The sequence below is a fragment of the Gadus chalcogrammus genome, chromosome 7 (genome assembly GCF_026213295.1).
Source record: "Gadus chalcogrammus isolate NIFS_2021 chromosome 7, NIFS_Gcha_1.0, whole genome shotgun sequence".
Taxonomy (NCBI): Eukaryota; Metazoa; Chordata; class Actinopteri; order Gadiformes; family Gadidae; genus Gadus; species Gadus chalcogrammus.
In genome coordinates this window covers 26,788,814-26,816,777 of record NC_079418.1, presented here as the reverse complement: position 1 = coordinate 26,816,777, position 27,964 = coordinate 26,788,814, and the positions used below count along the sequence as shown (strand labels likewise).

The window sequence follows — 27,964 nt, the reverse complement described above, 5'->3', positions numbered from 1 at the left end:
GCATGTATTGAACCATTTGCACGTGTATCTACATAAACAGCCCCTTTGATTTCTCTCCACAGGATCACTACTGTAGTCGTAACTGCAATGGTTCCTTCATTATTATAGGTATAATCATTTAGATGTTAGGTATTAGGCCAAAAATAAAGAAATTTAAATCGTCAAGTGTTTGGATATATTGAAGTAGGCCCGTAGATGTGTGAAAAACCTTTAAGGACGTGTGACTTAATAGTCTTGATTATAGAAACGTGTCAAAGCAGTTTTGAGGTAACCACACAAAACAACACAAGGCTAACAGGAAATTAATACTTTTGGCCGAGAACAGTACCCTTTAATAATGGATGTCTGTTAATAGAGAGGTAATGCAAAACATTCCATCGTCCACATCCACTACGCTACTTGCATTTACATACTCTGACCAAACAATCACATTTTTGTCAATGCATCTCAAGTTACACAACGATAGTTGCCAGGATCAACTACTCGTCCGGAGAGGGGAAGTGAAACCAGAAAGTATTTGTTTGTCTGTGTCTTTTCATTGACAAAAGAACGACAGATAGACTAAAGAATAAAGACATAGAGAAACAAAGTAAGAGAAACGCTGGAATGAAGAGCAAAGATGCTGGTGCATCAGAGAGCCAACAACAGGTGTGCTCGGCCAATCAGAGTGGGGGAATGATTCAGAGTCCATTATGTGATCAATATCCATCTGCCTCTCCGAGCCAGGGAACATCAAACGTTCCTGGGGCGAGCAACGCAAGACTTGGGCCACGGGAGATCACTAATGTTGCTAAAAGCGCCAACGCTGCCTCTATAAACAATCAATGTGTGTGTGTGTGAGTCTGTCGGGAGGGTATTGATCCAAGGTGAATAAGTGGATTAAATGTAATGTTGCAGGCTAACTTTGACTAAATCACATGCTCTTTGGAACAGCATGCCTTTAACCTATTTGGGTCGGGAAGCTTATATGAAGCACAAAGGTGTTCCTCAACGTGAGGGGATTATGAATTTGCATAGACCTAGAGAGATAGGAGACAGTTTAGAAAGACAATGTTTGATTTAAAAAAAAAAAAACTCAATGTAAAGGGTTTATTAACTATCTATGCATTTTCCAAAGACCAGCTCTATAGCTCTATGGCTACTATCTGCTCCATAGCTACTATCAGCTCTATGGCTACTATCAGCTCTATGGCTACTATCAGATCAATGGCTACTATCAGCTCTATGGCTATTATCAGCTCTATGGCTATTATCAGCTCTATGGCTACCATCAGCTCAATGGCTACTATCAGCTCTATGGCTACCATCAGCTCTATGGCTATTATCAGCTCTATGGCTACCATCAGCTCAATGGCTACCATCAGCTCTATGGCTAGTATCAGCTCTATGGCTACTATCAGCTCTAAGCCTATTATCTCAATGTGTGGAGACATAAGCATCTAAGCCAGGCTGACCCCCCCTATATATATATATATATATATATATTCTATAGACATTTTAATTTTATCCTTTGGAAAATGTGTTGCCCACTGATAATGCAAAAATCCTCATTTTATGTTGAAGCAGTTGTTAACCTTGCAGATGTCTGTCCGTGTGTGTCCGTATGTACGTCAGTGCGTGTATGTCAGTGCGTGTGTGTGTGTCAGTGCGTGTGTATGTCAGTGCGTGTATGTCAGTGCGTGTGTCTGTCAGTGTGTGTGTGTGTGTGTGTCAGTGTGTTTGTGTCTGTCAGTGTGTTTGTGTCTGTCAGTGTGTGTGTCTGTCAGTGTGTTTGTGTCTGTCAGTGTGTTTGTGTCTGTCAGTGTGTTTGTGTCTGTCAGTGTGTTTGTGTCTGTCAGTGTGTTTGTGTCCGTCAGTGTGTTTGTGTCTGTCAGTGTGTTTGTGTCTGTCAGTGTGTTTGTGTCCGTCAGTGTGTGTGTCTGTCAGTGTGTGTCTCTCAGTGTGAGTGCGTGTGCTCTCACCTTGATGACGATGTGCCCCTTCCGCGTGCCGCTGCGGTCTAGCTCGCGGTGCTCCTTCACCATGACGATCTCGCCCTCCTCCTCCACCTTGTGCGTGTTCTTCTCCACGTGGTTGAGGATGCGCCAGTAGTCCTCCTGAGCCACGCACACAAACTGCTCCCAGGAAACAACATGGGGGAGACAGACAGGCGGGGGGGTCCGAGGTCAGTCTGAGGCTAGAGCATTCTGGGTGTGGGTGCTCGCACTGAGTTGCCGCGGCATCACACGAAGGAACGGTGGGGTGCAGAGGAGGGAGGGAGAGAGATAGCTGTCCACGCTGTGCAAGGATAATCAGTTGGGTGCTCGTTTTTTCTTCTTTTTTCCTGAAATCCGTCTTTACAAAGGCATGGTAATATCCAACACGACTAAGTATCCCTCAGCTCCAGCCTCGTCTAGACATACACTTCACTACTCCCTGATTCGTTGACTTTCTGAAATGCCTCGACCGCTGCATCTTCCTGTGCGGTAGCAGACAGGAAGCGATGTGCAGCGTAGAGGAACCGGCCCCTTTTCTTGTATAAGAGGGGGCTGAAATCAGCAGAAGTTAAAGCGCACTATACGGTTTAGAATAGCCACTGAGATTTACATTACCATTAGGCTCAATTTAAATTCACTCAAAAGAGAAAACAGGCAGAAGTTGAGGCCAGCTCACACCAAAGGTTTTGATGTGCTTTAACTATGTACTATGCCCAAACCGGTATCATAATATATTCATACGACATCGCTTTGTAAATATTATGATGGTGCAGGCCCTGATTGTCACAAAGTGATATTTGTAAACACAAAAATAAATCCAAGAGTCAGAAGGTTTACACGAAATCAGAACTATGATCAGAACTATAAAAATTAGAATAATAATTTCACCTGGCAGTCGTCTCCCTTGGTGCGCACCTCCCCGCTCATGTACTGCTTGTCCAGCGAAGGCGACAGGCCGAAGCTGTTGCCCATGCAGAGCGTCTCCACCCGGGCCTCCGTGTGGCTGATCTCCACTGTTCCGTTCAGGATCACGTACCACAGGTCCAGCTTCGGACGGAGGGGAACGGGAACAATGTGTGAAAACTATGGTTTGGTTTTTGGATAAGGAGTAGTCCCAACGATGTAAAACACAATGGCTACGACACATTAGACAAAGCTGGTTAAGGTTGGTGCTGTATCACTAGAGGCTTGTCTTGCTCTAGTTGGGAAAGCCACCACATGAGCTACTACCACCACCACTACTACACAAATATGATAGCATTAGCAGATAAGTGGTTGACTGAGCATTGTCTTCATTCATTAAACCATGCCCATCTTTTGTACATATGTTTGCATACATTTAATTCTCTTCAATGTTACTCACTACTTGACAAGGGTTTCCTACATATTTTCTTGTTGACCTGTAGATTCTGTAGCGAACGTGTTTGGAGAGCTTTGGAGAGGTTTATTGGCCAATTATAGAAGTGGATTGAGTCTGGAAAGCTGGCTTGTGCTGAATGAGTTGTCAGTTTACCTGTGTTTTCACACTGAGACACTCATTATAGTATCAGTGCAGTGCCACATTCAAAAACTCATGCAATTCCAGCACTTCTACTTGCTTATTTATCGCTCGAGCTGTTGAAACTAATCTCCCTCTCTCCCTCTACATCTCAATCTCACTTGGTAAGTCATTGTTGGTTTCTGTCTGCATTTCTCAATGTCCATTTACTTTACCTCATTCTATTATTTCTCTCTTCGGCCGTTACTAGTTTCTTCCCTTTCTTTGGCACTCAAAATTTGGCTATTTGTCTCTGTGTATAGTTTCTCGTGTGTCCAATATCTCTCGCACTCTGCAGAGATGAGAATTTTCCCTCACACAAAAACACATAGCTTTCACACAAACAAAGTGGAAGGTAAGGCGTACAGATATTAACTCTTTCAAGTGCTTGCATTTAAGTTTTTTATGTTTTGCATGATTAACTTCTTGAGGTATATTGCTATAAAAATACATGGAAAGGCACACACGCAGAGAGCTGAAGTCCATTGATTCCAATGCGTGCTCCACAGCTATTCCTGTTGATTGGTAGGACCTCCTTTAATCAGCCCTGAAACTTAATTCATCAGTCTTGTGGTGGACCAAATGGTTGGCTGTGTCTCTCTGCTGTACGTTGGCAGACATCTTTGTCCAAAAATTGTACTTACAGAGACAACTCTGGCGTCCGGGGAATTGAAATAGAAAGTAAATAAGGTAAAGTTAAGTAGTGTGCGCGTGCACGTGTTTACCTCCTGCTTGTCCTGCAGCACGATGGTGCCGTCCTGCTCCACCACCTCAAACACCATGACCCCGCAGAGGTCCCGGCGCACCGACATGGTCATGTTGGCGAAGGCCGGGAGCTGGTGCATGAACTCCAGCAGCTGCTCTGTAGCAGGAGGGAGCCGGGGTGGCCCAGAGAGGAGGGAGACACGCAGACACCAACCGTCACTAACCAGGCCTTTTCAAAAGGATCAAATCGGCTCAACTAAACATGAAATAAACACATTCATAATTAAAACATTGAATAAACGAACACAACAGCGTGTTCATTTCATTCACAGGAGAGAGTTTCATTCCAACAGCAGATTTATACACATGTACTGTTATCCTGAGGACACAATGTAGCACTAAACTGACGGAATAAACTATGTGACGGACGGTATGCACTTCACTGCAAGAGAACGAGGCAAGCTTTCTTACATCCCTGCTACGATCTTTTATCCTTTTTTTATGAAAAGTGGAGGCCATCCTCATGTCCCTGATGCATTAAATGGAACAATGCCAGCAGTGCTGCACCAAGTGGGTTGCTGGTTCAACGCTCAGCGCGTCCTGGCAGATATGTTGAAAAGGCTGTTTTGCGTTACACCCGACACATTCTGAAATGCGATGGCTGACTTGCATGGTTGACATTGCTACAAATGTGCGTAGGTGAATGTGAGATATTTCACTGTACAAAAGTGTCTTGCATAAAGACACACAGTATGTCTTGTATAAATACACACGTTATGTATTGTATACATAAAGTATGCATCATACAAATACATAAAGTATGTCTTGTATAAATAAACAAAGGACGTCTTGCATAAATACATAGAGTATGTATGTATTTATACATACATTCTTTATAAATATATAAATACAGTCTTGCAGTTTGTTGCTTCACTTTTTTTCCTCTCTTTATCTCTCATTCCAAAAATAAAAGTTGAAGATATTGCTCTGCAAAAAACTATTTACTATTTTTCTAATTGGATTCTTAGGAATTGTTAAAAAATAAATAATACTAATGGCCTTGGTGGCTACTGGATATAACACACAGAGTGTGCAAGCGCACACTGTGTGGAACTAGTCCCACGTGTGTTGTCATGCCTACAGAGAAAATCACAAGCCGCCTTCCCCTTCATCTCGTCTCCAGTGTAGCGGAGGACAGAGTGTCCTAATAACACCACCCTGCCCACACAGAATACACAGTCTGGCCACAAAGAAATTTAGCTAACAATTCATTATCTTTACACAACTATAAAACGTCACCGTTTTCCATTGTGTTTATCAATGTGGAATACATGTGCTATCCCATGTGGCTGAGGCAAGATGCAAAAACGATTACCGTTGACAAAAGAATAATCGTATTCGAATTGTATTAGCTTATGAACATCTGTTTTTACCACTAAATATCATTTTGGTTCACGATGCAGGGTTGGCGTATTAGCTAAAATATTTTTTTTCCAAAGTGATAAAATACAGTATATTATTTATTTGTTCACTTTCAGGCCATTTTCAAAAAGAAAAATGAAAGAAGTAAAAACATGCATCCAAGTAAACATTCAATCCATCGCCGCCATGATGCCTCACCGATGTCATCGTCGTTGCGGTCGGCCGGCTCTTTCTCCAGGCACTCGCGGACCAGGTCGCGGCCCAGCAGGGCGTCTGAGGACCTCTCCAGGTCTTCATCCTCCTCCTCCTCCTCCTCACTGTCCACTGCAGCCTCTGGCAGGCCTGACAGGTCCACGTCCCCCACCTCACTCTCCGTGGCCTGGGACACAAGCAGAGGGGACAGAGAGCGGTCTCCATCAGAGTCTGCAAGCAAGGCTGCTGCAGAACGTTATCAGTTAGCTGGGATGTCATTAGCGCCGACGGGGAGTCAACCAGGGAGCTGCGATATGCTTGCCATGAGGTAAACACGTCGCATGTTCAGAATAATTCATTACTAACTGTTCGATGCTGGTCGGTGACAGCGTGAGGTATCATAATGATTATACAGGTACGTTTTGGGTGATTTTCCAGAGCTTTCAAGGTTACAGCAGGCAAATCTTGACTTGACGCATTAGAATTGCCAGACGTAAAACAGAGGAGAACAAATACAATAGTATTTGTAAACATTAGGCAGTAAAGGCATCTAGTAAAGTGTGTAGGCCTTGAGAGATGTTTCATCTAGATATGGGATTTTATTTTTGTCTCACCTTGGTCATGTAATATGTAAAATATTTGTCAAACATACACATGCATATAAACTATGAAAGAACTATAACCAAACCAATCCAGGAAATTCTTATTCAAATTTGCAGGTAATTTATTCCTACACCCCCCAATAATTTAATTAGCTGTGCTGAGGTGGCATATGGTGGACCAGGCAAAGGGTTGCAGGGGGCGGTGGCTCTTGGGCCAAATGGGATTTGAACCTTCAACCCCTGAGGGGAGACAAGGGGCTTTCAGGCAGTCGTGACACAAATTGAGAGACATCTGCTGGATGTTGCTGAAACACTCTGCAGAGAGAGACGCTTATGAGCTTGGAATCGGATTTACTTACTCACATCTGTTTGTTATCAATGATATGATTAAAGTGGGATGAGCGTTTCACACAACAAAATACCAATTACCTTTTTTCCCACCTACTCCCTGGTGGGTTCACACCTCAGTCTTTTTGCTTTAATCTCCCTAAACCTTAAAGCAATATCTAACTCCTATAATGAAACTATCCCTAAAGTCCAAATCACTATTTACACCCCAAAAAACATTTGAGATATTTAGAAATGACACACCTCCATATATTTGGTTGCATTGCTAGTAATCAACTCAGAAACATCCATTCTATAGTACAACGTGTCGATAACAAGTACACACTGTATGCTTCACACTGAAACAGTCACGACAAAGTTTTCTTCACTGAGATCAGGCCCAATGAATTCCTCAAGAACAAATCTGTGGTGGTTGAAGAATGCGTCAAGACAAGCGTTTTGGATCTTTTGCAGAGACATCGGTTGGAGTGGCCGGCCACTCAGAAAGCATCGGTTTAGCTGCAGGGTCAACGACCTGCTCATTAGAGCTATACGTTGGATGGAGCTTTAGTTAACAAGGCCATAGGCCAGGGGTATTCAATACTAATTCATAGTCCAGTTAGAGAACGTTTCATCAAGAAAAGGTCTGGAACATCTGAATGGCGAACGTGCCTAATGATTTAGTACCATATATATATATATTGAAGTAGCTAGTAGTTGTATCAATGTCTGTTTGTAGTAAACAACTTTTACTGAAGTCAAATAAAGAGAGTACAATTCCATCATATTTTAACAAAAACTATTGTCCTTTTATCACATTGAACTGGACGGATTATAAATAATAAGTACTTGAATAAAAATTACATTTTCTTTTCTCATTTCAACTTAAATAGGAGTGCATTTCAAAATCAAATGCATCACAGCAAGAGCTTTGGAACAATTTGCATCTTAAAATAAAATGCTCCACTTTAGAAAAATGTGATAAAAAGAAGGCTATTGCTCGAGTAACATATTGAAACAATTGAACAGCTTTGACGCCTACTATCTGTTTCTTACCATCTCATAACCCACACCCCCGCTTCCTTTGGTTCAGGGAGAGAAGTGCGCTCTAGCTTGTCCTGCCAGGATTCTGACTCTGGGCTTGAATGGTGTCAGGGTCATTCTCATTCACATGTACAGTAAAGGCAGGCGCTCATTGCCGAGGCTGAACACTATTGAGTGGTTCATAGTGGAGAGAGCTGCCTCACAGCTGAAGGGTGAGCAGACCAAGGTCAACATGTATCACCACGGCATCGGAACATAAGAGACATGCTGCTTTTGAGATTCCGTGTGTGCCGAATGAACAAGTCTGTCCATACTTGAATAAATGCTGTTTTTGCATACCTCATCTACCTCTACTGATTATGGTGGGGTGCGCCATGTTAAATGATATACTTGTGTCCAAACTCTTATCAGAATGCACAGATTTGATTGGATAGATTTGAGATCCCTAGGCAACTAAACCAGTGGCGGATTGGCGTTAAGCCATAAAAGCTGCTCCAGTAAAACTAGAACCGCTCAGTCAAGATGTAATAATTCTCAACACTTTAAGCGTCATAGGTCTGTGCCAGATAGGAGGACGACGGTCTGCCTATTAGTAACCTCACCATCAGCCGCTGAACAGACAGAGCTCTACACATCCACACACACTTCTCGTGATCGGAGGAGAGCGTAGCGTTCACAAGCTGGCTTGTAAGAGCCTGGGAAAAACATTGGATTTGACAAGTTTTTCCTTTTCTACCCAATCAACAAAATCATGACAATGAGATAAGATGAAGTTGCAAAACAATTCAGACACATCCACTGTTTGAAAAACACTAAAACAAAATGTATTATTTATAAAGTAAAGGAGCCTTTTACTGGTAGGGGGGTTCCTGTATAAAGATTTACATTCTGCCTCTTAACCTGAAAGCGTTGAGACGAAAGGAAGGTGGAAGATCATTATACAAAAGTAAAAAAATAGCAGGAGCAGCATAGCAAATAAGACGAGAATAACATGAAAAGTAAGCGGTTTCTTTGTGCTGTGGGGCAGCACAAGCTCAGTCATAAAGATGAAGGGAAACAATCAAGGGAGGACCAGCCTGTGTACAGGTGATGATAACATCACCTGAGGGGTGTGTGAGCCGGCTGGGTGGTACCTCACTCTCCGGATTGGCTAGGATAAAGGCTGCCTAGCAAGACTGAATTTTTAGGTCAGCAGTCGACCTGTCTCAGAGATGGAGACCGATGGAGGTGAGTCCAGTATTGTACAATGAACAAACCATGAGGTCGCTAGGTTTATGCCAGCTTGTTGATCTTTTAACCAACATTGGTGTTTAGAAATCAACAAAAACACACAATGAGATGTGCCCCCTTCAAAAGTTACCAAAGGGGAGTGTAAAGATTAATTAGATGAAAAGACCATGAATCAGCAAAAGTTTTCACTGTCGAGTCAATGCTGAACCTTCCAGGTGAAGATTTTCAAACAAGGCCATGGAGTGATTACCAGAAGATGTCCGAGACAAGTCTCAAAAAGCTCAGACGTCGATTTGAAAATTGTGTGTTGTCTTGATGTTGAGTAATAAAGTAATTTCAGAAAACATATTAACACAAATTTTGCATAAAATAGTAACGCACGGAAAGGCAGTGCTTTTCCAGACAATCCTACCATCCTGATATGACCAGCACGCACCAGACGGTGTGTTAAGGGTTACAATCAGCCACAGTAGAGGCAGAGATGGGAGGGTAAATTCAACTGGTAAAGTTCAACTCTGTTTGCGTGGGTGGCCTTCCCTCCACAGCAGGGGTGGTGGAGATGGAGGACTAATCACACACACATCGACAACACATACACATTAATGACCAAGCAGGTGTAAGAATGACGGGGTGGGAGCCAGACTGCAAGAGTCATACGTGCATGCATGTTACAAACAGAACATGCATTTGCCTTGAATCGTATGGTGCAAGTATTATTTTATAATTAATTAATAATTGATAATACAAATATACCGAGCAAAAACCATAACAGAAAGCTTGTCAAAAAGTTTGTATGGTAGAAGTACCTGATATAAATCTGATAGGCTGCTGCTCCCTGAGTCGCTAGCAATGCTGCATCCTGATTGGCTGGGTGGCACATGCATCACCTGCTGGTGGGCGTGGTCGGTCAGGTGCATCTTATTCAGGTCCGCTGGAAGCTGCAGCGAGAGGGAAGAGATGGAGAGGTAGGACATAAGTTCAAGAACATAATAATAATAATGAAAATAATAAGTGAAGTAAAACAGAATAATACCGACAACGACACCGAGCCCTGTCTAGAGAAGAGTGGCCGCGTAATGCAATATTAAAGACCGCCAGTCTGAGGGTACTGCCCACTCCCCCCCTCCCTCTAGGCCCGATCCACACCACTAGGGGAGTCCCGTGTGTGTGTGCATGACACATAATTGAGAACACAAACATGAATTCATTCAAGCACACAGGAGCATTGCCTTGACGTTCGGGTTGAAATTCATAGCTTCAGTCATATTGAAATAGAACAACAACTGTACGATGTTTGATTGGCCATAAGATGGCCCATGACACACACACACACACACACACACACACACACACACACACACACACACACACACACACACACACACACACACACACACACACACACACACACACACACACACACACACACACACACACAAAACATCTTTCCTTCCAATTGAGTGAAATCCATTACCCATTAGAGGGCACGACACAATTGCCGCCCATTGAGAGATTAACCTGGACCAATAAAGCATATGATTGCCATTATTGTCATGAGTGGTGAGAGGTGTAACTGCACAATCAATTGACCTCACATACACACAAAGACACACAACCACACTTACAGTACATACTGCTGAATGTAGTATAGTGTTCTAGTCCTTAGCTTTATACATGAATAGAGTGCAAGCGATTCTCTTACAGTGTGTGCGTGCGTGTGTGTGTGTGCTTGTGTAAGGAATACCATAACATTAAGTGTGTGCCCATCCCTCCGGTTCTCTGACACGCAGAAATAGAGGGTCATGTGGCTGGGCTCACTGGGCGTCTCCCCTTTAGCTCATATATTAATGATGATTAAAAGATGGGGATTAAATATACATGCACATGACTTCCCCTAAGCCTATAGGAAATCCATCATGGAAACCTAGGTGGGCACCAACATGGTAAACATCTCTCTCTCTCTCCCTCTCTCTCTCTCCCTCTCTCTCTCTCCCTCTCTCCCTCTCCCTCTCTCCCTCTCCCTCTCTCCCTCTCTCTCCCCCCCTCTCTCTCCCCCCCTCTCTCTCTCCCTCCCTCTCCCTCTCTCCCTCCCCTAAGCCTGGTTCACCCTCTAACAAGGCTAATTGACTAAATGCCACAGTCAGGCAGGTCAGACTTGCGGTAACACATGTTAAAACGTGGCCCCATTATAGAGCACACCGCCACCCTATACAAAATAAATTCTTTGTTCTGCAGACACAGCAATATTTCGTACCGGCCAGCCAGGGTGTTCTTGCTCAACAATAAAACCTCAGTTTCAGAAACCAACAATGTACACTCATATACTGGGCCGACTCATGTGCATGCTCCACACAGGGAGAAGAGAACCAACAGGGGTTGTGGCAAACTGGTAATGTCACAACAACAGCAAAGTGACGAAAAAAAAGGAAAAAAAAAAAACTCCGGCCTGCAGATGTCAGCAGTGTCCATATCTGCGAGGACGTGACCTGATCAGAGAAACACAAAGCTCAATATGGAAGGGGATCTGATTATAATCACACACACACACACACACACACACACACACACACACACACACACACACACACACACACACACACACACACACACACACACACACACACACACACACACACACACACACACACACACACACACACAGTCAGTCCTGTAGGGAGGCCAGAATTCAGGGATGATGGATCATGGGGCAATGTTACTGTTTGCCAAATATTGTTTAACAGGAAGAAGTTCATAACGACAACACTTACACAACAACTAAATACACACGCAGGCACCCAGACCCTTCACAGCGAGTGGCACATGACTTCAGCTTGAGCTTTGTTCATCCCACCATAGAAAAAATATTACATTCTACAACTGATAAGAATGATTAAGAAAGAGACAAAGGGAGAGGAAGAAATTGTTTGTTGTTGATGTTTTGCTGTGTTCTTGCAGCATGCGTACGTGGGTGTTTGATGGGTTGATGGCTGGTTTAAGCAGCCTCAACTGGCCCGGGTCTTGCTGATTAGACTCTGGGGCTTGGTGAGGCTGCACACCTGTTGTACATTGACCGACCAACGTGCTCAGGTTAACCCAGCCATCACCACGCACACTCAGAACTCGGACATGGCAGCACGCAACACCGGCTCTATTTATCATCGTCCACTCTGCAGTAAACCGGTTTAAACTCCATCACCCTGTGTCCTGGTGTCGGAGGCTCCCAGTAAAAGCCACCAACACTCGACAACATTGCTACAGTGCGAGTGTTAGTGTCAGAGACAGATGGAGTCTAATTATGGATGTGTGCATGGATGAGCAGAATAGAGCCACAGGGGGCTGGAATGGGGACGAAAACACAAGTAGTCTTGAATATTATCTTCAGGGAAACAATTCTACTACTGTGTGGATGTTTGTCTAACTTGGTAGCGGATACAATTGTATTTGACAAGGGCTGTCAATCGATAAAATGCAATGTGGAATGCAATGCTGTGCGGAAACCGCAAGTAAACAAACCCAAAAAGGCAGGAGTTTGTCGTTTCACAGTTCTAAAGTGACTTATCACCTGTTGGCATACTAGGGGGAATCAGGTGCCAGCAGCTGGCAGACTCAGCACAGAGCCCAGCCAGATCAGACAAGGGGGTCGACTCTTTACTGCCAAGGGGGAAACGTCCCGACCAGGGCCAATGGTCTATTCCGCTGTCCTCGGCAACCTGCAATATCTTTTCTGTTCCTGTATTCATATTCTGTTACGTCTGCTATGTGTCAAGCATCCTTGGGTCCCTTGAGAAGCACTAAACAAATCCTAGTATTATTAATAAGAGAACCCTGACCTCACTCTTTGTCCAAGCGAGGCCAGACCCGAGTCCGAGAGAAAGAACTATATGTATGTATGTATGTATGTATGTATGTATGTATGTATGTATGTATGTATGTATGTATGTATGTATGTATGTATGTATGTATGTATGTATGTATGTATGTATGTATGTATGTATGTATGTGAGTGAGTGAGTGAGTGAGTGAGTGAGTGAGTGAGTGAGTGAGTGAGTGAGTGAGTGAGTGAGTGAGTGAGTGAGTGAGTGAGTGAGTGAGTGAGTGAGTGAGTGAGTGAGTGAGTGAGTGAGTGAGTGAGTGAGAGAGAGAGAGAGAGAGAAATACCGGGAGAGCATGACAGAGCAAGTGGGCCACTGAAACGCATTTTCGCTCGTCTACTTCTGAACTTCTCTAATTGTTTGCGGTCGGAAATGAAGGCAGACCTTGAATGTTTGATTAGGGACAAGTTCTTCATTATCAGATCATAGCAGGCAGTGAGTAGAATTCAAATGCATAGAATTCAGTTGTTTTCCAAAAGCAAGACCGAACACACATAGAGAGATGTACTGAGGCAGTGGCTTCGGTCAGTAGAATTGATCTACTCTTCCAATGAAGTCCATCAAAGAACATATTATGACAACCACAGCAAGGGTAGGCAATTTGGAGAAACCATCCTGAGTGAGCCTCCCTCTGAAGCCCCCTCCCTCCAAAGCCCCCTCCCTCCAAAGAGCCCCTCCCCCCTGAATCTGGGGGGGGGGGGGGGGGTGAAGGGGTGCTGAGCAGGCAGGAGAGACCACATGCCTTTTCACAGGTTGAGGGCGAGAGGAAGATTGGGAAAAAGGACGAGGGGACAGTGTTGTTGCGAATGTGTGATAGTGTGACTGTGGGTGGATGCAGGTGGACGACTGCAGATAAATGACAGAATAGATGGGTTCTGTGTGACATTGAAACTCATGACGGCCCCACCCGTCGTCCAACTGTCTGTGACTCCAATTCTGCCCCAGCCGGAGGTGCAAACATCAGTGGATAGCATGCACTGCTTGTTTTGGCCTGCCTGAAACACAGGGCAGGTACAGGCTTTACTGCCGCAGATATAAATATAATTAGTATTTGGCCGCAGATATAAAGAGTTTCTGGTGGTGCTTATAAGCAGTTCCAATGGCTTTACTCTCCGTGTGAGAATAAACAGTTTTCTGACAGCCATGGTATTTGAACCCTGTTTAGCGTGTCGCCCCAAGATGAGCACCTTTTTATTTATAGTAGGGTTATTCAGCTAAGGCTATTGTTCTATACGGTGTTCATGTTGTAGCAAGACTGTCTTCAGAAAAGGCCCAGTCTTGCCCAACAATTCTTCTTTGTAAACGATATAGCAGTAACATGTTCATTCACAGTCAATTGCACAAATTCTTTTACACATGGATGGATGACATCATATGAATATGAAGACATGAGGGGATATAGTGAGACATGGGTCTCGCCTATCAGGAAAGAAGATTAATTATTGAGAGAGATATGGGTTAGACCCATATATTCCAATTGAAGTGAGACTTGACCTTTGTGTGTGTGTGTGTGTGTGTGTGTGTGTGTGTGTGTGTGTGTGTGTGTGTGTGTGTGTGTGTGTGTGTGTGTGTGTGTGTGTGTGTGTGTGTGTGTGTGGGGGGGGGGGGGGGAGGGGGAGGGGGGTGGCCTGGCCTTGCCTGGTCTGGATGAGCCTAATGCAGCCCATATCGATCTTTATCACCCCCACTTCCTGTGCATTTGATACTCTAGACTCCTCCAGACCTGCTAAAAGCACCACCGCCTCCTAACGCACACAAATTCTTTCATCCATCTGAATCTCTGTTTGTTTCTTTGTCTCTTTCTCGCTCTCCGTCTCTGTCCCTCTCCCTCCCTCTCTCCGACTGTCCCTCGTCTCAATCTCTTGCCCCTTGTCTCTCAACCCATCTCGGTCTCCCTCTCCTTGTGTTCTGCTCTTCCCCCTTTCACTCACTCGTTTAGCAGAAGGCCCCTCTGTATTGACATCCTAGCAGCATGTCTGTCGGCCAATCAGTCACACTAGGACGTTTAAATCTGTCAAGGCCAATCCTAAGAGGCAGAGGTGTTTCAAAATCTGCACCAAAGGTCAGCTACGTGGTCATTGAGCAGATAGATACTGTTTAGTGTGCATTATGGGCGTAGATACAGGTTATGAAGGATGTGCACGGTAAGGGGTGAGGCATTGGGGCTTAAACCCAAAACTTTTGGGTTAGGAGTTCAAACCCAAGCATCTATGACCGTGCCCTATTTATTTTACTATAACACGTACGGAACCATGCCTGTGGACCGTGGGCGGTTGCATCGCGGATTCGCCACCCGATTCAGAACTGTTACAACCGTAGTCAAGGAAATCTTTAACAAAGGAAACCCTTCCTTTTATATGTGACTTTAGGTCTGTAACTGATGATATCATCGTTGAGTATCAAGTGTGTTGACTGAAACTTGTGAATCCTGACTCCTGCGCGGTCTTGACCTAATCAGATGGCTGCACTGAGCACTGAACGGTCGATAGTTGATATGAAGGAGTAATTAATCTCTCTTCTTCCAGTCAATAGAGGGCTCAGCGGCTAAATGTAGCCTGTTGTCTTATCTGATTCAGTGGTGAACATGAGACACACTGAGAGGCAGCCAAAACCTCCAGCTAAACCCCTGGCTTCAAAAAGAGAGGTAAGCGAGGTTGTATTGACATAAATATGTTTTATATATCTCTTGTTCAATAAAAGGATAAAAAAAAGAAAGAATAATAAATCGATACTGGTTCCATGGCATTCCAGCACAACAGAGGAGTTTTTCATTCCCAATGCACGGAATTGAACCACCATGTTCTAATCATGAATTGAAACAGGCAAGCTGTGAAATGTCTGCTGGGTCCGTCTGTCTGTCCATCTTGCCCGGCGTCAGTGCTGATATGCCCCACACACACAAACAAAAAAAAGAAGGTATTTGTGAGATAAAAGCCTAATAGGTGCTTTGGAGTTACAGGGGCTGTAGGGCAGAATTAGAAAAAAAAGAAACATTTACCACGATTACTAAAAATCATACCCTGTTATTATAATTATCAACATATTATAATTACAGGAAACATTGCAAAGATTTTTTTGTGAAGACGTGCATCAACTGAAACCTCTGAATAACGTAGAATACAAAAACAATTGGCCCACTGACCTAATGGAGCAGCTCCGCTGTCCTACATAGTGCATGAGTCACTGTCATCTGATGCCAAAGGGCCATCTGAACAGTCAATATTTCAATACAAACAGCCTGAGCCATCAGCCCCCCAGACACAGAATAAAGCCATCTGAGTTTAGCTATATTATTGGACATAGAGGCACAAAAACTGAGCAAATAAAATGATTTTTCTTCTCTAAAATAAGCAAATTAGATTAATGAATGAAATGGTCGAATCAAAGTCCAAATGAGCTGAGAGATGTTACTCTCTTATTTTTTTCCATTTCCATTCCTTCTCTCCTTCAAACCATTTTCAGGTCATTTAATCCATTCTCTCTGACTCGCTCCGTCTCGCAAAGGGTGGGCAACAACACAATGGAAAAGGCCAAGGAAGTCCCAAGAAAAAGTATAGTCAAGGATTTTGGCTCATTCCAACCAGAAACCACAGTGAATGGAACTTCACTTACTCTCTCCTATGTTGTACTGTGCCATCAGAAAGAGAGGAGGTTGAGAAGGAACTTAAAACTTCACAGCGCAAAACATTTATATTTTTTTCTATATACATAAATAAAAGTGTATATATACACTTCAGTGCTGCTGTGGTCGATCTTCTTTTACAAAGTGGCTCAGCGAGGAAGCGCAGAACAACAAGAACTAGCACTCAGCCGCATGCCGCTTGCAGCTTTGAACTAAGACAGTAAATCTGAAGCCTTAGCCCAGTGTTTTTCTTTGCAAGCTCCACCCATTCACTGCTCTCTGATGGAACTCAGTTGAGAAATAAACTGTCTTCCAATGGTTGAAACTGCACTTGGCAAAGAGTGATTAAATTATTCCCACTGTGCTTAAGCCCTAAAAGATAAGTGAACATGTTCTTGCGATATTAACTTTATTGTGAATAGTTAACGAGCAGGCCTAGTTGTCACAGAACTTTGCAAGTGGTTTCTGGTTTGCTGCCTTCCATGATACAAGTCTTATGGGTCTTATATGTTGGGAAAATCTTTAATCTGTTGCCTAGAAAGGCACTTAGATAGCACTTTCCCACTTACCCTAATGGTACTTCAGTAATTATGAATACTTGGAAGTAGAACTACTTACTCTGTATACAAGCAGAAGGTGCAGATTTTATTTGAATTATTAAAAAGGAAATACAAAATGATTGATCCTAACCAAGCTGAATCCTCACTTGTGAGCAGCATGGATAGTTAGTTAGTACAGCCAAACCAGTACAAGCCAAGTCATGTTGTGCAAACTAAACATTGATCACGGCTAATTTGCATACAACAAAAATGGCAATCTTGCTCCCTCCCTGGTTGCCATTATCACCCTCTCTCGCACACACACGCACACACACACACACGCGCAGACACAGGCGCACACGCGCGCGCGCAACCTGAGACAGCAGTGCATGGCCAGAAAAAGCATTACGACATCGCTTACTTTAGAGGACCACGGCTGCAAGCAGTTGGCATAGCAACGGACGAGGAAAGCCATTTCCACGGGAACAGGGAATGGAGCGAGAGATGGAAAGTTTCCCTTCTCGTTCTACCGCAGATTAAATTAAATAAAATTGATAAATATAACAAAAAAGCAAAAGGTCAATAAAGCCTCAAAATAAACCCATCCCCCACAGTGGAGGCTGTGAGGTGGTCCTCCGTCTTCTGCTCTTATTCTGACGAGCCTTGGTGGACTTGAGAAAGGGAATTTCCCTCCAAACAACACCCGCCCATATAAATCCTGAATGTTGTCGCACGGCCGACAGCGGCGGGTTTGCAGTTTATTCCGTCAGCGCAGACAGAACCCCTCCGGCAACGGGGGGTGGAGGCATCCGGGCAGCCCACGCGGAGAGAGGGGCTCCAGGCGGCAGACAGAACCAGCCTCCTCCCGGGTCGCTACATCCAGTGTGTTGGAAGGCTGACAGCCCAGACCTGGGTGGGGGACACGCACCAGGGAGCGCCGTCACGCGCAAACTTGGGATATCAAGTTGGGCTGACCTGCCGGCCACAGGTAGACCCGGGCTTTTCCTCGCCCCGCGAGTGGAAAGGATCACCGAGCTCTGATCTGGGGATCCCTGTGATGAACTACTTTAATCTCTCTTCAGATAAATAATCAAAAGGTTCCCGTAGAGATGAAGCAGACCCGGAGAAACAATGCAAAAAGACAAAGGCCTGTGTCAGCAGAACCTCAGGGGAATCCACCTCCTCAGGCTTGCAGTCACCCTGTGCCCTCCCTGGATCCCATCTCCCCCAAGTGGGGAACACTCCCGTCTCTCTGTCCGACAGCCCGTCTGTCTCTCAGCAACTCCCTTCCTCTTTTTCCTCCTTAGCCATCTCCCGAGGTGGCGTGGCGCGTGTGCATTAAAATGTGTCCAGAAAATTCCCACACTGCTGCAAGTGCTGGAAAAGGAACCACAGGAGCAGGTGTGCAGGACGGGTGAGAGGGGAGGAGGGCGATGAAGCTGCCCTTGCTCTGCTATCCCGAGGATAAGCTTTCCTCCCAGCGTTGCACTTTCCTCCTCTTCCTCCGCGGATTGGCTGTTTAGCCACAAAGAGCCAGCCCCTCTAATGTGAGGAGGAAGACAGAGCGTGCGTGTGAGGGAGAGGAGAGAGGGAGAGAGAGGAATAGGGAGAGGGAGGGTGGAGATCCCAGCTGAAAAAGAATGACATCACCTGTGCAGCGAGCGAAAAAGCGGGCAGGGAGGGGCTGGGAGGAGAGGAGAGCAGGGAGGAGGGAGGGCTGTGAAAGAAGATGGATGGAGGGAGGGTGCCAGGGGAGAGCTATGGAAACTGCATTAGATGGATGTGGACGAGGGGAGATTGAGATGGAGACAGAAGGGAAAGGAGGGGAAAGTGGGAGGCAGCCCCTCTATTGATCCGGCTGTAACATAAAACTGAACGTATGGAGGCAACCCCGCTCACTTCCCCCATCCGTTCTCTGTAGGCACAGAGCTATAATAAAGGTGAATTAGGGTGGATGAGCATAAATGAAACAGCCACCGTCCCCACCCCAAACCAGTATAGTATAAAAGAACACAAAAAGCATCGCAGTGCGATTCACATAGGGACGGGGGTGGGGATGCATGCTGCATGAGGCTGATCCAGGCACGCTTGTTACTAGGGCTGTCAAGTTCAGGTCGGTTGGTCGATCAATATGCACTTGTTCGACCAAGTTGTCATTGTTCGGACATGCGCTGGTGTTCCCGGGAAAAAATGCTTCTTTGGCCATTCTTTTCGAGAGGGATGGATGTGATGTGTGATATGCAAACTGATGCATTTTATATTAGTTATATTGTTTTAGATATAAAATGTATTGTGAAAAAAAAATTCAAGGCACTGCAGTTTCAGTTATAATAACCGTATTGTTTGATAACTGTACTATTCGGAAGGCAGGTGGTCAAAACACCCTGGTATCACAACTTAATCTTCTACCTACAGAATATTTACTCGCTACAAATTATTGCCACCATGTCAAGAAGGTGTGTTAGCGTTCTAAAAACGGTAGGCAGTGTCTGCGATGCTCCGTCAACGCTTGGAGTATGAACGTATCAGAATTAGCACCTTGGCATGCATTAGAACCGATAATATTAAGCACAGAACCAAACCTAGCATTGAATCTTCCACCGTGACACTCGCATGATATTTTGCCTACCACTGGTTGATTAGGTCAATCTAGATTTTTAGACCAATCGATTGGTCGTAGAGTCGGTCCGATTTCAAGATTTTCCTTGGTTGACCCTTCTTATCACAACGTGTTACAAATGACCGCACAGTGACACCATTACCACGTGGCACTTAATGAGGTGCTATTTAAAGCCATAGCCAAATGAAAGCCGAGGGGTGGGGCCATTTCGGACATTCAAAAGGGTTATTACATTTCAAGATGCTCGTGTGGAGAACATTTACCATCTAAAGGAACATGGATGCTTATATGTGGTCGAGGACCTAGCAACCAGTTTTGTTTGCATGACCATCCCCTTATTTCAAATGTATTATGCATGTCGGATCAATAACTGCACTCAATTTACAGAATTCTCCGCCGAAAAATTGTTGCCGCATTACAGAAGGTTCAACCAACATGGGTTTGGTTTCAACAATCACCAAAAAACGTTCTTGGTTTTATTCGCCTTCCTTCAAAACTGTTAAGCAGCATATAGTTTTGGAAGTGATGACAGAGACAGAGGGAGGGGAAGATTGGGGCAAGGTGTGTCCATCCTCATAATAAGCCAAGCAGACTTGCCAGCTCCAATTTGCTAGGTAATCTGGAAGGGAGAATATGGCTCTCTTAGTTTCACCCTCTCTCTCTGATTAGTATTTCCTTGTCCACACATGCACTCGCTCGCACGCACACACTGGTGCACCTACCATATGCTATTTTGGGTTCACTCCATTTATTTTCTGATCGGTATCTCCTAATATCATGCCCTGACTTGCTCTGTTCATACTTACTTACTCACCCAAAATCTCTTCCTCTCTTCATATGCACACTTTGTACACGCATGCACATCTCGACGCATGCGAACGCATGCGAACGCACGCACATTTAGCTGGCAGCAAGCAGCAATGGATCATAACCTTATAATGTTGTATTATTATGCCACTCTTATAACCTCACCCCAATTTCTTGGCTCTCACATTTCCATGATTTGCAGCCTGTGTGTGTGTGTGTGTGTGTGTGTGTGTGTGTGTGTGTGTGTGTGTGTGTGTGTGTGTGTGTGTGTGTGTGTGTGTCTCTCCCTCTGTGATTCCTTAATGAGAGGAGGCTGGTTCTCCCTCTCGGAGTGCGTCTACCCTTCTCCACCACTAACCGCCCACCCACCCTCCTGTTTGGGTAGCAATGACATCATCCTTTCACTGCACAGCCAATCAGATTGGAGCACATGGAGCCTTGCCTTCATAGAGAAGCGCTATGTACACAAGGAGGGAGGGAGTGTGCGTGAGAGGGAGAACGAGATGGAGGGGGAGGGAGAGGGATAGATGGCGAGAAATATCTGGAGAAATAGGACATCCCCGCAATATGTGTGTGCATATAAAATAGCAGTTAGTAGCAAGGAGAGCACAAATTCAGTTGGTTGTTGTGAGATACCGGATCCGACATCTGACAGACGGTCTTGAGGAGGCAGTCTGCATCCTCTGAGAACTGTCTTGTAACATATCCGCTGTTCTGCTTACAGATCTGAATGTTAACCGTGACTGTATGTCTCTCTTTCTGTCTCAATGGTTTCCTCGTCTGTCTGAAAGCGATGTTCGGAAAAAAAGTAACCAAAGAGGAAGCACATCCTGTGTGTGTGTGTGCGTGTGTGTGCGCGTGTGTGCGTGCGTGCGTTGACTGTGGTTGGTTGTGGGAGCAGCAAAATCAAACCGTGTAACCAAAACACAAGCAGACACTTAAACTGTGTTACTGTATGTTGTCTCTATGTCATGGTCCAGAGTGAACTCTGAATGACAGCCAAGCTAGTGGCTGGATCACAGAAGTCTGGGGATTGAGTGGAGGGAAAAGGGGGTTGGTTTGATTTGCATGTAGGTGATCTACTTGAAGCCGAAACGTGTGGCTGGGTTGGGTTGTTTTTTGCCGTCTACTCTGCGATGCAGATTGGACTGCTGGAATGCTTTCAGGATATAGGGGTGAATGTATGTATACTTGGATGGTGCGCATTAGACCAAGCCAAACCAATACTGTGACATAAACGCAGATGGGACGGAGTCTGTCAGAGACAGAGAGAACAATATATACGAATAGAGATGGAAAGGGAGAAAGAGTGAAAGGGAAACAAGAACAAAATGAGGGCCTGGTGAGGGGAGGAGAGAGCCAAGGAAAGATGAATAGAGAATCCTCCACAACTTGACTACGTTTACGACTTGACTATCATATACCAAAGTGATATTCTTATCATATCTAGGTTTATAATGGATTTTTTCCCCGCAGTATGCCAGGAAACTCATTCAGGAGCATCAAAAGCTTCAAATATACTTTAACAAGCCTTTATACCAGGGGACAGCAAGGCCAATTGTTTTGTAAGACTTAAGGTAGCGGCCAGCGCATTTAATGGACCTAAAATTGAAAAGGAATATTTGAGTCGACTCTTAGTTTAGGTACACAACAAATGTTAAATACATTTCGCATAAAAAATAGACTTGTCATATTTGAAGCCAAGATTGGTGCTCCATATGCTTCGCTCCGTTAAAACAACATTATTCTGGTTAATTTTTTTGAAGCACTTCAAATATGTGGCACAATTCACGCCAAAACAGCTGCATGCTCTCTTAACAGATTAATTAGACCTGCTTCCTTGTGGAGAAACCACTCATCAATGCACTTAGCCTTACACAAACAGACTCAAACTATATGGTCCATATAACCTCTAACCATTTCACCGACCACCATGCTAGTGACTTTATTAGACCTCATCCATACTTTATTCTGTAACCGCGCTGATTTCAATTAGAGTTTTGAACGATTCTCTTTTTCCACGAGCTATTGAGTTTAAGAGGGAACAATGTTGTTGATCTATCTTCCAACTGAAATTACAGTGATTAAAAACTCTATTAAAGCCTTTATATGGAAAACACAACAGCAAATCTGAGGATTATAGAGGTTGGTTACTTTATTTACTTTATAGTTCAAGTGTGCCCTGGCAGGTACACCCACAAATAATGTCCATGTCCAATATAAACTACTGATCAATATATAGAGGCCTATAAATATTTATTGGAAGAAGTGTGCGTGTGTGTCTATGTTTGTGTGTGTGGGACGTGTATGTGTCTGGGACGTGTGTTTGCGATACAAATGTAAAAGATACGAGACAGGAAACAAAGAGAGGAAGGACAGAGGAAAGGAGGGGACCGAGAGGGTGAAGAGGAGGAGAAGAGCTAGAGGAAAGCAGTTTGAGGGATAAAGAGATGCGTGATGGAATGAGCGGATCAGAGACAGAAATGAAGGTCAGGAGATACAGGGAAGGAATGAGAGTGGATGAGGAGGAGAGGAGAAGAAAAGTGTGGGGGGGGGGGGGGGGGGTGGGGGTGGGTCAGTGAGGTTGCCAGTTTAGTGCTGCTGATGTAATCCCTAAAATTAGCAGCACTCCAGAGGAAGCAGCAACAACAACTGCAGAAGATAGCGCAGCAGTGTACTCCACACGCATGCTAGAGCGCATGCACACACAAACGCATACACCTTTGGCTGAGAATGACAAATGATGCACACCAAAATGTCAGACTACTGGGGTGGACAGTTAAGGTTGCAGGGTGGACATTGGCGACAATTTCAGAAATTGTCAACCGATTCTTGGCGTTTGGTTGCCATTAGTTGTTCTGTCCATATCCGTACATCTCTCTGGATTTCTATCTGTCTCACTGCGGCCCTCATGGGACCTAGCTTGCAACACCTGTGCAGTGATAGAATGGGATCAAATGATGGCGCAGATGTCCCAAGGGCTTCGTGGGTATGTTCACAGGGCAGGACGACGGCAAGCCAGGACCGTCCAATTTGGAGACACATGTGCGCATGCACACGACACACAAACTAAATGAAGAATGTGGTTACAGAAATGTAACGCACACACTTCTTTCCATGGTTCCAAGGTCAGACGTCCAACGTTCTGACGTCAGCTCACAGTGGTGACTTCATGCTGTCACCTCATGTGGAGACATCCAAGCAGTGGGGCTGATCAGTGATGTGGGACGAGTAGCCAGGTGGCCCATCATCCAGTTTCACCAAACAGATCTCTCCCCTTCCACTACCCGTTAGGGAGGGGGCACAATCACGAGTCGCGAGCCCCTAGTCTGGGCCACTGCAGATCTGGTTGATTAAGGACCTTAAAAGCACAGCAAGGGACAGAGAAGGCCGGTACATCCAAATAAGCCACAGTGTGCAAATGCAAAGAAAACACACTTGATCTCCTTCCCCAAGCAGTATACCACGGACTGAACTGAGGAAGTGGCAGCATCAGTGAATGGTCAGGGTAGGAAATAACTGGATGGTGATCAATAAAGCTCTCAATTCCGAATCAGAATCCTAACAGGAACCAAACACAACGTATATCAAACAAAGAAAATAACATGCTGAATCAAACTATTGATGGAAAATCAATACAGTATTATCTTATAAGACTTCATAAGGACACTGCAGTCAGGATTCAGCCTTGCGGCTCAGCGGATTGTTGATTGAATGTGAAATACAAGGTCACCATATCAGCAGTATAGTTATGTTCATGCTATCCCACTGTAGCAAGCAATGTCTGGGACGCACAATCTGCGCATGCAATTCTGCATGTAACAAGTGTGCTACATGCAGAGTAAGGACGTGTGTGTGTGCGTGTGCGCGTGTGTGTGTGTGTGTATGTGTAGGGGGCACTAGGCAGACTATGCATTGCACTAGGGCAGGAAGCTAGCTAGCTGGCTAACCACAGGCTGTTCGTTAGTTAGTTTTATGAGTTTCCGTCCGCTGTGACTTATCCTCTCTTTTTGCTCTAGACAATCTACAGATACATAACACAACACAATTCCTAAGATATTACATGCGTGTCTGTCTGTTTGGTTGAAGGCCAATATAACTCTACATTCAGTGTATAATGTCACTTCATTTATTGTCTGGCACCTGGGCTTCTTGGAAAGTACACTTCTGTGGACAAGTATCTGCTGTTGCAAGAACAGCATAAGAACTACATCACTATGTCGTTTCAGTAAACAACTTCTGCTTTAACGGAACTTTGATGAAATTACCCTTTTTCTATAGAACAGGTGTCTATGCAGACATTACTCATAACACACACACACAGACCAAAAGAGGCAGGAGAAAGTTCCCCTTAGTAAAAATAAAGAAAAAACGGCTAAAAAAGGTAAACCCCCCTAACTAGAAACATGGAAATAAGGGACAGAACGGAGAGCGAGAGACAGAGAGTGAGAGAGTTAGAGAGCGAGAGAGCAAGAGAGCAAGAGAGCAAGAGAGCAAGAGACTGAGAGAGCGAGAGACAGACAGAGAGTTAGAGAGTGAGAGATAGAGAACAATTGAGCGAGAGAGCGGGAGAGAGAGAGAGTCAGAGACAGAGAACGGGAGACAGAGCGCGGGAGACAGAGCGCGGGAGACAGAGCGGGAGCAAGACTAAGAACTGAGTGAGGGTAATCTGAGGTCAATCTGGAGAGGAGAATAACGAATGAGAGAAGGGTAGGGTGAAGACACCAGTATAATGTGGTAAAATAATATCTCTGGTGAACCTAGAAGTGAAAAGGAATTAAAAGAAATAGTTAAACGAGTGCGAGAGAGAACGTCAATGTAAGCCCTTTGTAACACTCAAGGGTGAGGAGAATGGGTGTAATCCAAGTGTTCCACGCTTGGTTGTGGAAAGTGTGTGTTTGTGTTCAAATGTGGCAACTGGTGATAAGTATAAACTGTAACTGAAACACAGAGATCCTATCAGCGAGGCGCGCGCTCTTACACACACACACACACACCCCCCCCCCCCCCCCCTCATGGCACTTTCCAGATGACACACATGTAATGTATACTTTCCCCCCACTAAACATATGAAAGATAAAGACCGTTCAACACATTGTATGCCATCATACAAGGTTAAAACGGAAAAGAAACAGACAAATACACAAAAGGCATTTCTAACTGAAGTTAAACAGATTTGCCCCCTGTGTGACAGTTATGTCCTTCAGGTAGTGTTTTGACCCGTAACTATAAGTCTTGTTCAAGCATAAAAAAGGAGACTGTTGGCATGAGTTACTCAAATAACCCGCACATGTCACAAACCGCACGTGATAGCGTCACACGCCAACCTTATGGTTCGTCAACCGAAAACAACACGTGTGCCATAGAAAGCTGCAGGCTTACCGTGTTGTAGCACGGGGCTGGCTCCTGTCCGTCTGTGATGAGTTCCCGCTCTCCCCTGGGGTTGACCCTCCTGAAGCGCCGCCGGGATGTCCTCTGGGAGCCGTCCCTGTGCAGGGCCCCTTCGTCCCCCTCGCTGCCGTTATCCACCTGCAACACACAAGGGCCACGCTCCTGAGAACCGCTCGCGTTCTGGGAGCCCCCCGTCACAAAGTCGGCGGCGGAGGACCGCCTCAAGATGCTCTTGAGTTCCAGGGGTTTTTCCGAGTGCCGGTCGGGACGTGGCTCCGAGCTGTGGTGCGCGGACTCCGGGCCGTGTTGCTCCAGGCGCCCCGGCGGACTCTGGTGATCCGGGTCTGGCTCTGGGTCAGCGGGTTCTGTGTTCAGGCCGGGCTCGGCGGGGTCCTGATTGAACATCCAGCTCTTCCAGAGCAGCGAGATGCGGTGCCAGCGCAGGGTGCTCATCCTGACCCCGGTTGGGAAAGTCAGGACGTCCAGGCATACATACGGACCGCAATTGCATCAATGAAAGATTTTAATTCCAGAGGAAGGAGGACTGGATGCTACGTTCGAAGTGCTCAAATGAAGACGAATAAGGAAATCAAATAACCCCCTAAAAAAATCCAAAAAAAGCCCCTCAAAAAACAGGAAACTATAACCTTGAAACCTTTTTAAAGTCCACAAAAGCCAATGAGACGAGGGCTGTGTGCATTCCCCTTCGTTCTCAGAAACAAAACTAACTGGTTTCCTTTTCTAGTGCGCATGAGCCGAGACTTCAGGGCTTCTCATCACGTTGTACACACACACACACACACACACACACACTCACAGACCCACAACGCACATGCTCTTTTCCTCCCTCTCTTTGTGTAACACACACACAAGCCACAGTTTCCTGCAGGAAACCGTAAATACGCAAATATCCTCTCCACGCACAGGGGCCAAAAAAAAAGCACAGCACACAGATTCCGTCCATACAATTTGTCCGCCCAAGTCACGGTAGCGCCTGTTGCTGCCCGAGGAATGTGTTTTCTCTCTGCTGTTGCATAATGGCCAGTTCTTCGCTATGGAACTCGCAATGTTTACAATGAAGGCACACATCCAAAGCGCTGCCGTTTGGATTCCTTCGTCATCATCGGTTGTTATCATCGTTCTTTCTTAATGGAACATTTGTTATTTGGTTTTTGCTTTCCTAATTTGTTTTTGTAACCCTTTTTCAAGCATGTTCATTCCCTGTATTTATTGTAATATTTCAGAGGTCAGATCCCGAACACTGACATCCATGCCAGAAATACTATGTTACTTATATCTATAAACTTCAGTGATATTGGATGTAATCCGTCCTTATCAAAAGGGAAGTCATGTACCAACCATCAACATTCAACATGACTAAGAAGATGACCCTCCCAAGATCGGTCTTTTTAGATTGTTTGCATACATCAACTTTGGTCAAAAAAGCTTCAACCTATGTAAAAGAACACACAAGCACATCACTCTGTGCAGCTAGTATTTACTGCAATCCCTAGCCATGCTGGAAAGAGAATCTCTCACTTCAGACCTCCATTCAAATGTTTCTTAATTCTCTGACTCGGTTTTAGGGCGTGGTTTGTTGCCTGGTTGAGGTACTTCACAGAGACTACACCGAAAGGCATCTTGCTCCATCTGTGCAGCAATGCCACATTGTGTGCTAGACCAGTTGCATTCCATCCAGGCTCACATATTTCAGATTCAAGTCCCACATGTGAACCTGGTAAACAAGACACGACTACAATCCATTGGTTAGTTCTCCCACGCCAATACTGTAGTTTGTAGTGGCTTGAGCTGCAGTGACTTCAGTGCCAAACAAGTCCATATTAAGGTATTACTTTACGGATGATAAATATTTAGTATTTATCAGCGGGCTAAACGGAACTCTGTTTCCCAATGATGTAATGTTATTGAATTCAAATTGCATGTAAAAGTTGAATTGTACCTTAATTGGGTTGGTCATGCTGAAATGCCTGGCATTGTATTTTTGCACAAGAGCAGGGATGGGCCTGACAGAATATAGAGAGGATTCAATCTCTTTGGTGAGGTCTGAAATAACTTCA

At 44.9% G+C, this 27,964-nt stretch overlaps 1 protein-coding gene across 7 annotated transcripts in view; it reads right to left on the bottom strand.

Annotated features, from left to right (window-relative positions):
* The window catches only part of LOC130385669 (rap guanine nucleotide exchange factor 6-like), a 90,352-nt gene that overhangs the window by 34,299 nt on the left and 28,089 nt on the right, over positions 1 to 27,964 (bottom strand). For all 7 annotated transcript variants that reach the window (XM_056594291.1, XM_056594296.1, XM_056594293.1 and 4 more), the window contains 6 exons: positions 25,878 to 26,024; positions 9,842 to 9,973; positions 5,839 to 6,019; positions 4,239 to 4,375; positions 2,865 to 3,023; positions 1,962 to 2,114 (listed from right to left, as the gene is read on the bottom strand). In XM_056594291.1, coding sequence (XP_056450266.1) covers positions 1,962 to 2,114; positions 2,865 to 3,023; positions 4,239 to 4,375; positions 5,839 to 6,019; positions 9,842 to 9,973; positions 25,878 to 26,024 — 909 coding nt within the window. The remainder of the gene's footprint in view (positions 1 to 1,961; positions 2,115 to 2,864; positions 3,024 to 4,238; positions 4,376 to 5,838; positions 6,020 to 9,841; positions 9,974 to 25,877; positions 26,025 to 27,964) is intronic.